Source organism: Ursus arctos, unplaced genomic scaffold, assembly GCF_023065955.2.
Source record: "Ursus arctos isolate Adak ecotype North America unplaced genomic scaffold, UrsArc2.0 scaffold_22, whole genome shotgun sequence".
Lineage (NCBI taxonomy): Eukaryota > Metazoa > Chordata > Mammalia > Carnivora > Ursidae > Ursus > Ursus arctos.
In genome coordinates, this window is record NW_026622897.1 from 57,346,716 (window position 1) to 57,357,427 (window position 10,712).

At 41.4% G+C, this 10,712-nt stretch overlaps 2 protein-coding genes across 2 annotated transcripts; both read right to left on the reverse strand.

Annotated features, from left to right (window-relative positions):
* Window positions 1-3,830: 3,830 nt before the first annotated feature.
* Window positions 3,831-4,781, reverse strand: LOC125282509 (olfactory receptor 51V1-like). Its single transcript, XM_048217444.2, has one exon. The coding sequence runs from the start codon at window positions 4,779-4,781 to the stop codon at window positions 3,831-3,833; it is 951 nt and encodes a 316-aa protein (XP_048073401.2).
* Window positions 4,782-8,408: 3,627 nt separating this feature from the next.
* On the reverse strand, window positions 8,409-9,359 carry LOC113250097 (olfactory receptor 51V1-like). The gene has a single exon (XM_026491482.3). The coding sequence runs from the start codon at window positions 9,357-9,359 to the stop codon at window positions 8,409-8,411; it is 951 nt and encodes a 316-aa protein (XP_026347267.3).
* Between the last annotated feature and the right edge of the window lie 1,353 nt (window positions 9,360-10,712).

Here is a 10,712-nt window from a genome sequence, read left to right on the forward strand (position 1 = left end):
ATTCAGCCTGGGCTGGGGTCTCCATGGAAACAAGAGCAGCCTCTGGGTTCTCCCTGGGAGAGAGTCAGTGACTGAAGGCAATGTTCCTTCCTTAGAGAGAACACATCTCTTGAGAAGTGGAAATACTTCTCCAGAAAAGAAACCGCTGCTCCGAGTTTTTCATTACTGAGTCAGTACTCAGCTGCAATTTCTGTGCCAAATGCTTGTGTGCAAAAGATTCTCAGTGTCATGGGAAATCTGAAGACTGCTGGACACAGAAGATCATGTATGAAGGCAATACTTAAGTTTGAACTTTACAAAAAGAAAAGAAAGCAAGGAAATCAACATTTAAGCATCCATCTAGAATAAAAGGTCCTCAGCATTGTGGGGAAGGTAAAGAGACACAGAACCAGATTCGGGGCAGTCAGCATGTGCAGGAAGAGGAACATTGGAGCATTGGCCTGTAGGATCCCATCTTGATGAGCGTGTTGCCTGCCATTGAGCAGAAGGGAATGGTGATCTCAATACGCACAGCCTGCAGTTCAAGGATGCCTGTTATCAGAAAGGTGGAAAATACGGAGTTTGTACTATTGAGAGGAAACATGACTTCAGGGCTCCCTGACTTGCTTGGAGTGACGTAACATCTGGAGTGCAGTTATTTCATTTAATATAGGATTTTATCATCTAGAAGTGAATATCTGGATCATAAATGACCACTAGTCTCGCTAATACTTTACCCCTCAACTAACCCTGCCTGTATGGATCATTGAAGGTAAATCATTACCTAGATTATACCTTATTTAAATCTAGACTAAAGGAGTATGTGTTTATATTGATTGTTTTCCCCAAAATAACATGGCTCCAGTTATTTGTAAACCTCCATTTTAATAACTTAATTTTAAAATCGGTCTTTTAAATATTTTAGTAGACGATTTTCAAAGAGGTTTAGATTTAGAGAAAAATTGAGAATATAGATAATTTCCATATATCCCTCACACACATGGAAATTTGTTACAATTAGTTAGGCAGTATTAAAATTAACTAACACTTGAAATTATTCATATTTCTTTACTTTTTACATAATGTACTTTTTCTCTCATGGGATAAACAATACCTTGTGTTTACCTGCCATGTCTCCTTAGTCTCTTGGTTGTTTGTCAGACTTTCCTTGCTTTTGCGGACTTTTAATAGTTTTGAAGATTAGTGGTTAGGGATAACGTGAAATGGCTTTCTATTGGTACTTGTCTGATTCTGTCCTCATGATGAGAATGGGGTTATGGATTATTTTGGAGGGAGATTATAGATATAAGGTGTCACATTCATCACATCGTATGAAAGACATATATTATTGTCATGTTTTCTGACGGTTGATGTTAACCTTGAGCACCTCACTCGTGAGTTTTGACAGGTTTCTCCATTGCTACCACTTCACAAACACTGTTCATGGTAAGTTTTCCATTATTCTTCTAAAGTTAATGAATACTTTTCAGTCCTCAATGTAAGATGGTGTCACATGATTTTGATACACGTGTTTCCCTCTGTAAAACACTTTTCCATTTGGACTCATTGGCATACATCCTTAACACTTTTATTGCTTCCTTTACAGGCTATTTCTGGGGATTCAACTGTACCCTATTTTAATGTTCAGGGTTTTTAGCGTACTTATATTATTTTCTTTACTTAGTCAAGTCATCCACCCTCACGACCTCAAACACCATGTTTATGACCATGATTTGCAAATTCATTATCAGCTACTTCATACATATATCAAACCCCAGGCTGGATATCTTGGGAAGGGACGCCTGGGTGGCTTAGTCAGTTAAGTCATTCTGGCTCGGGTCATGATCTTGGGGTCATGAGATTAAGCCCTGTGTCGAGGGCTTAAGATTCTCTCTCTCTCTCTCCCCCTTGCCCACCCCAATAAAAAAAAAATGTGTCTTAGGCAGACAACATAAATAAAAAAGAATATTTCTAAAACAAGTCCCATTCACCAACAACTTCCTTATAATGGGACATAGTTATAGGACCTCTATAGCTTTCATTTCAAAAACCTAAACAGGATTGGCATCTCCATTTCTCTTATCCCTCACAGTCAATCAATCACCAAGCTTATGATTCCATCTATTAAATATATCTCATATGCACCCACTTTTTGCACCTCCTGGAGCGGACCTGTGTTCAATCACTACTGTATCCTTTTATTAAGACGCCTTATCTAATCTTCTGCTGTCAACTCTTCTCCTCATCTATTTGGTAGCAGGACTGATGTTCCTAGCATAAATGCTTCATCATTTCAACATTCTAATTGCAATAAATTAGTACTTGCATATTGCCCTAAGGATTAAAACTAAATTGAAATCTCATCTTTTCTAACTTTGTACCTATCTACTATTCAATATTTATACCTGAATTTCATAGTTATTTATTCACCTGGATTTCAAACATTATGGTGTATTCACAGTTTTGTTTTTCTCTTTGTTTTGCCTGAAAATTATTTCTCTTATATTCCTAAGGTCATTTGTCGTCAGTCTTTAAGCCTCAAATACATACCACTTTCTCAGGGGAGTCATCACTCAAACCCTCCATACTAGATTATAGTGCCTGGCAGGCTGTCAGTGCACTCTTCATTTCTGCATGACATTTATCAGAATAGTTAATACAGATGTATGCTTAATAATTTTTGTCTGTGTCCCCTGTCTTACTGAAGGCAAAGAACTCCTTTGCTCTCTACTGTTTTCTTGTATCTTAGGAGTGCCGAGCACTGTGTCTGAATCACTGGGAATACTTACTCAACTCCATAGTATCAATGGGTATTTACCAATGTTCCAGAAACATCTCAAACTCCATGTGTTCACCATAGCTTCATTATCTTACCACGTAAATAACACTCCTTCTTTGTCACTAGCTCATCGAACAACATATCATCAACTCAATTTTATCAACCAAAAACTTGGGCATCAACTCTGAAACCACTCTGGTCACCAAGCCATAAAAAGTTATTCAGTGTGCTCATAGATCCTAAATATTATCATAGCCCTTATCTTATTTTGGTTCTTACAATCATTGCTCTAAGTGAGACACCATCATTCCTCAATTGTGCTTTTGTGGTACTTTTTAAACTAAACTATCTTCTTACAGACTTTATAAAGAATCTAAACTGCCATGAAGAAATCCTAATGATAGAATGGTTCAAAACAATGTAAAATGAAAAATTTACGTGCAGTAAGGTCATACCTTCATTGCATGGAGAGACTCTAAGAAATGAATCTTTGGAATACAGGGATTATATATCTTTTTATTCTAAAATTCTTTAGTAGACTTGCATTAGTCACTAATGGGGAAAAAGAAATACAGGTGGGAGAAGGTTTCATAGTTTCAGATGTTTTCGCCTCACCTGTAGGAATGAAAAACTCCAATTTCATTCTATCATATATTTTGATATAATGACCAATTAATTGGATAATCTAAGCAATAGACAGGTTTCCAAAATTTTAGGTGGAAGTGTGTCTAAATGGAATGAAAATATTGATGAACTGAGGGTGACAATTTTCGTATGGTAATCATGCTTGAAGAACATGTCAACAAAAGTCAGAGACACTTATTGTTGTGTCTATGATGCCATAATTATTCTACAACCCACTGGAGAAACCTCTCCTGGAATGTGTATTAGCAAAACTTACTTTTATTTTGTCTCTTGAATTAGAAAGCCTCTTAAGTTCTTTAATACTCAAGTCATCATAAAAGATGATAAAGTTATAGAAATAATGATTCAAATTGTACATTCTTGCACATAAGGGAAGTAGCATTGCTCTTTTGACCTTAAAACATTCCAATGAGAAAATCCAAGGCTTCTACTTCACTTTCAGGGAAAACCACTTCTTCATCCTGCTTCTGATCTGCTGGGTCTTTACGCTGTAGATGATTGGATTCATCAGGGGTGGGAAGAGAATATAGATATTGCCCATAAGGACATGAACGGAGGGTGAGAGATGCTTCCCAAAGCGGTGCACCATGGTGAGGCCAATGATGGGGATGTAGAAGACCAGGACGGCACAGATGTGGGACACGCAGGTCTGCAAGGACTTGAGCCTCTCCTCCCGGGATGCAATTGCCAGCACTGTATGCAAGATAAAAACGTAGGAGATGAGAATGAGCACAGCATCCAACAACAAGGTACAAATGACCAGAGCCAGGGCGTAGAAGCTGTTGAAGCGGATGTCAGAGCAGGCCAGTCGCAGTAGGTCCTGGTGCAGACAGAAAGAGTGGGAGAGGATGTGGGGGCGGCAGTAATGGAAGAACTTCAGGCGAATGATGACGGGGAGAATGGACAATGCACTTCTCATCAAAATGGCCCCCATGACATGACTGATCCTACTGTTGGTCAGGATGGATGTGTAGCGCAGAGGATTACAGATTGCAGTGAAGCGATCAAAGGCCATGGCCAGAAGGACTCCAGACTCCGTGCCAGAGAGACTATGGACAAAGTAAGTCTGTGAAATACAGGCATCCAGACCAATCTCCTGGCTGAGCCCCCACAGGATCCCCAGCACCGTGTGCACTGTGGACAGCCCCATGCACAGGTCAGTGAGGGCCAGCATGGCCAGGAAGTAGAACATGGGCTGGTGCAGGCTCGGCTCCGTCCGGATCACATGCAGCACCAGGCAGTTTCCCAGGAAGACCATGGCATAGATGGAGGAGAAGGGAATTGAAAGCCAGGGATAGTACTGGTCTAGGCCAGGGAACCCCATGAGAATGAATATCGAGGTATTGAGAATGGAAGCAGAAGCAGCAGACATGATCATGTGAAGATAATTTTCCAGAGAAGGTCGATATTACTGACCAGTTCTGTCCAGCCGTCCACTGTGTGTGAGCGCAGTGGAGAATGCACAGCCCCTCACATTGTAGCACGGGCAAAGCACGTGGTGGAATCCCAGCGCAGCTCCAGTCTGCAGGAGAAGCCACAGCTCAAGACGATTTCCCAGGGAAGCTCCTTGGTAGCAGGTCTCAGTTGTAGAAGCAAATCACTGTCCTGACCATCTGGGGCAGATTAGATCATTAACTTCATTCTGTCTTAGTCCCTCTGAGCCACTTGCAGGACACACAGCAGGTGACAGTGGCTAAAGCTCTTGAGAGCACAGGGCTGTTCCTTCTGTGCTGCTCCTGAGGAAGCCCCCAAACACTGTCTTGTCACCAGAGCTTGTGGCCCAGGGACTCAGAAGGCTCAGACTTATGAGGAAGGAATGAAGAGGATTGTTGGGCCAGGTGGACCCGGGCTCTTGGGAGGCCACTATTCCCACCTGGTGGCTGATGCAAGTGAGAGATTTCACTTGGTCACTGAAGGCCACAGGTCCCTGGGACTGAGAGGTTTGGGTAAATGGCGGCCTTTTCTGGGATCCACAAATCTTTTCAGTAGGGAGACTCACCACACTGAGTGAAATTTCAATACCTACTCAGAAGGAGAAGGTGAGAATTAAACACCCAAGGGGAAAAGACAGTATCAGAGTTCTCAAGAATTTTAGTCTCTGTTTCTGTCTGAAATCAAGAAAAATATTCATGTAAGACTTATTTTCCTCCAATTTTCCTTTTATTGTTGCCTGAATGCCTCAGTACATATTTCTCCCTTTCCAGAACCCCTGAGAAATGAGTCTCCTTTTTCCCCAGCGTAATATAAAGAGCCATATTTAAAAAGGTTTTGAAGAAATTGCTCTAAATATGGCATACAGCATATCGCTTAAAACATTCACTTAATTATTAGTAGGACAAAAGTTAATTATGGACTCATGTATGAAATACTTGAAATATTTTCTTGTCTTCATCTGTTTATAATTATTAAGTGTTATATATGAAATTATAGATAACTAACTATTTTATTCAGATTTCTTTTCTTTTCCCATGGAGATGTTTTCAGTGAGTACATTATATGGAAAAGTTCCAAGTGGAGCACAAGGAGTATTTTTTCCTGAAGCACTTGAGGATAAGTTTTCTACCTGATAATCCTTTACTCCCCAAATTTTACTGGATGTTTTCTACAAACAAGGATATTCTCCTACATGACCATAGTACAACCATCAACAGAAAATAACATTGACACAGTACTACCATTACATTTTCAGAGATCATGTAACTTTTCTCAATTGTACCATTAATGTGATTTGTACTAAAAAAGACTCCAGTTCAGAATCATGTGTGTGCATTAGTAGTGCTGTCCTGAATTTCTGCCAGTGGCTCTTGATTTGGAGTCATGTAATTTACCTTTTGTACAGTTTCTTTCTTTCTCTCTTTCTTTCTTTCTTTCTTTCTTTCTTTCTTTCTTTCTTCTTTCTTTTTTTCTTTCTTTCTTTCTTCTTCTTCCTTCCTTCCTTCCTTCCTTCCTTCCTTCCTTCCTTCCTTCCTTCCTTCCTCTCATTCTTTGTTTTCCTAGGATTTTACTACTACGACTTCTTGCACTTGAAATATTTGTCAAATTCGTATCTTATTTAAAATACCAGCTCTGGCCGGTGATGGGTACTAAGGAGGGCACGTATTGCATGGTGCACTGGGTGTTATACACAAGTAATGAATCATCGAACTTTACATCAAAAACCAGGGATGGTGACTAATATAACAAAATAATGGTGACTAAGTATGGTGACTAATATAACAAAATAAAAATTATAAAAATAAAAAAGAATTAAATCTAAATAAAAATCTCATCTTTCCTAACATTGTTCCTATTTTTCAACTTTTATGCTTGAATTTCATAATAATCAGTTCACCTGTTTTTCATACAGTCGAATGTATTCTAAACTTTTTTTCTCATCAGTTTGCTCCCAAATCCCTTTTTTTTTTTACATTCGTCATTACTTACTCTCAATCGTCGCGCCTCACTGTTCTCAGAGGAGTCACTACCCAGATCCTCTGTACCAGATTAGAGTTCCCGGTTAGGCTGTCAGTGTACTCTTCGTCTGACTAATGCCGTTTATTTTAGTTTTTAATGTATGGTTAATGATGGTTAATAACTTGTGTCTGTGTCCCCGTTACACTGAAGGCAAAGTACTCTTTCTGCTTTCCTTGTTTTCCTGTACCTGAGCGGTGACTAGCACTGTGTTCAAAACACCGGGGGTACTTATTCAAGATTTCCAATGGTTATTTATCAACGTTCCACAGATACGTAAAACGCAATGTGTTCAAGGCAGGTTCCACGAACTCCATGTGTAAAAAATACTCTTCCTTTGTCACTGTCTCATTGAACAACACCCCACCAACCTGATTTCCCAAACCAGAAACTTGAGCGTCAACTAGGAAACTACTCTGTGCACCAGGCACACGCGGTTATTAAGTGTGCTCCTAGATCCTAAATTTCATCATATCCCTCATCTTACTTCCATTTTCACGATCACTGCTCTAAGACAGGCACCATCAGTCCTCAATCATGCTCTTGCAAGAGTTTCTAAACTCTTCTTTATAGACTTCAGAAAGAATATAAATGCCACGAAGAAATCCTAATGACAGAAAAGGACAAAAAGTGTAAAGTGAAAAATTTATATGCAAGAAGGTCGTATCATTAAAGCATGGGTACTAATTAAGAACAAAATCTTTTAGACAGTATTATAGTACTTTCGGGTACACAATATAATGATTCAATAATAAAAAACAAAATCTTTGGAGTAGAAGGATTATATATATTTTCTAAGATTTTATTTATTTGTCACAGAGAGAGAGAAAGAGCACAAGCAGGGAGAACAGGAGGCAGAAGGAGAAGCAGGCTCTCTGCTGAGCAAGGAGCCTGCTGTGGGACTCGATCCCAGGACCCTGGCATCATGACCTGAGCCAAAGGCAGACACTTAACCGACTGAGCCACCCAGGCATCCCAGAGGATTATATATCTTTTTACTCTATACATCCTCTAATGAATCTGTATTAACACTCTAATGGGGAAAAAATAATAAAGGGGGAGAAAGGCTCAGTATCATAGATTCTGTTGCCTCTCACCTCACCCGTAGGAAGGAGAACACAGTATCACTGTATTATATTTTACTATAAGGGCTGTTACGTGAATAATCTAAGCAATAGATATGCTACCAGAATTTTAGGTAGAGGTCTGTCTAAATGAAATGAAAATATTGATGAACTGACGGTCATAATCTTCGTGTGACAACCATGCTTTAAGAACATGTCAGTAAGATGTAAACACAGGTGTTCTCATGCCCATAATGGCTATAATTATACTACATCAGACGTTCAGAAATCTTTTCTGGAATGTGTATTGGCAAAAAAAATCCTTCTATTTTGCCTCTTGCTTTAGAAAGCCTCTTAAGTTCTTTAATACTCAAATCCTCATTAAACAACAAAACGTTACAGAAATTATCAGATTACAAGTTGTTACACACATGGAAAGTAGCATTACTCTTTTGACCTTTAAAACATTCCAATGAGAAAATCCAAGGCCTCTACTTCATTTTCAGGGAAAACCACTTCTTCATCCTGCTTCTGATCTGCTGGGTCTTCACGCTGTAGATGATTGGATTCATCAGGGGTGGGAAGAGAATATAGATATTGCCCATAAGGACATGAACGGAAGGTGAGAGATGCTTCCCAAAGCGGTGCACCATGGTGAGGCCAATGATGGGGATGTAGAAGACCAGGACGGCACAGATGTGGGACACGCAGGTCTGCAAGGACTTGAGCCTCTCCTCCCGGGATGCAATTGCCAGCACTGTATGCAAGATAAAAACGTAGGAGATGAGAATGAGCACAGCATCCAACAACAAGGTACAAATGACCAGAGCCAGGGCGTAGAAGCTGTTGAAGCGGATGTCAGAGCAGGCCAGTCGCAGGAGGTCCTGGTGCAGACAGAAAGAGTGGGAGAGGATGTGGGGGCGGCAGTAATGGAAGAACTTCAGGCGAATGATGACGGGGAGAATGGACAACGCACTTCTCATCAAAATGGCCCCCATGACATGACTGACCCTACTGTTGGTCAGGATGGATGTGTAGCGCAGAGGATCACAGATTGCAGTGAAGCGATCAAAGGCCATGGCCAGAAGGACTCCAGACTCTATGAAGGACAGACCATGGATGAAGTAAGTTTGGGCAATGCAGGCATCCCAACTGACTTCTTCGCTGAGCCCCCACAGGACTCCCAGCACCGTGTGCACTGTGGACAGCCCCATGCACAGGTCAGTGAGGGCCAGCATGGCCAGGAAGTAGAACATGGGCTGGTGCAGGCTCGGCTCCGTCCGGATCACATGCAGCACCAGGCAGTTTCCCAGGAAGACCATGGCATAGATGGAGGAGAAGGGAATTGAAAGCCAGGGATAGTACTGGTCTAGGCCAGGGAACCCCGTGAGAATGAATATTGAGGTATTGAGAATGGAAGCAGAAGCAGCAGACATGATCATGTGAAGGTAATTTTCCAGAGAAGGTCGATATTACTGACCAGTTCTGTCCAGCCGTCCACTGTGTGTGAGCGCAGTGGAGAATGCACAGCCCCTCACATTGTAGCACGGGCAAAGCACGTGGTGGAATCCCAGCGCAGCTCCAGTCTGCAGGAGAAGCCACAGCTCAAGACGATTTCCCAGGGAAGCTCCTCGGTAGCAGGTCTCAGTTGTAGAAGCAAATCACTGTCCTGACCATTTGGGGCAGATTAGATCATTAACTTCATTCTGTCTTAGTCCCTCTGAGCCACTTGCAGGACACACAGCAGGTGACAGTGACTAAAGCTCTTGAGAGCACAGGGCTGTTCCTTCTGTGCTGCTCCTGAGGAAGCCCCCGAACACTGTCTTGTCGCCAGAGCTTGTGGCCCAGGGAGTCAGAAGGCTCAGACTTATGAGGAAGGAACGAAGAGGATTGTTGGGCCAGGTGGACCCGGGCTCTTGGGAAGCCACTATTCCCACTTGGTGGCTGATGCAAGTGAGTGATTCTCCCTGGTCACTGCAGGCTAGTAGTTTGGGTCCTCGGGACTCAGAAGAATGGGTAAATGGCAACATTTTCTGGGGTCCACAGATCTTTACAGGGAGGGATACTCACCGCATTCACTGCAATTTCAATACCTATTCAGAACGAGAAGACAAGTAACCACCCAAGGGGAAAAGGTGTATTAGTGTTCCAAATAAGTTTTATTCTCCATATGTGTCTGAATCAACACAATGTTTATCTAAGGCGTATATATTTTTACACCATATTTTATTTTTATTTTTCACTGAATTCTTCAGTAAACATTTCTCCTTTTCTTAACCCCTAAGAAAGGGTAGCCATTTTGAAATATCCCTAGAGGTCTCTTCATAACACAAATCAGTCATTTGGAGGAAAAAGACTGCCATGACCTTATCCCCATTGAGGGAAGGGAATTCCTCTTCTCTCTAGCTCCCTCAGACTTCCTGTCTCATCAAAGGGGAAAGGGATCACAGTTCAATAGACTGGGAATGCTGCAGGTAGGGAAGAAAGAAAGGAGCCTGGTGGTAGGCAGAGTGGGAGGAAGACCATTGTAGAAATACCTGTGAGGGTCACAGCTCTAAGAAACATTCCCAGTAATATCAGGTGCACTAAGATTTCATTAGAAGGTCATTGCATGCTTCCTTCCTCCACCCATGTCATGAGCATGCTATGAAGGTGCACGCGGAAGTATGTCTTTCCACAATGTCAGCTTCATTCATTCAGAAAGCAAGTTAAATCACAATTATGAAGCAGGTTCAGGATTCCAAACTCAATGACAATTCACCACGTGATTAAACTTGGCTTCTTACCCAGCACAC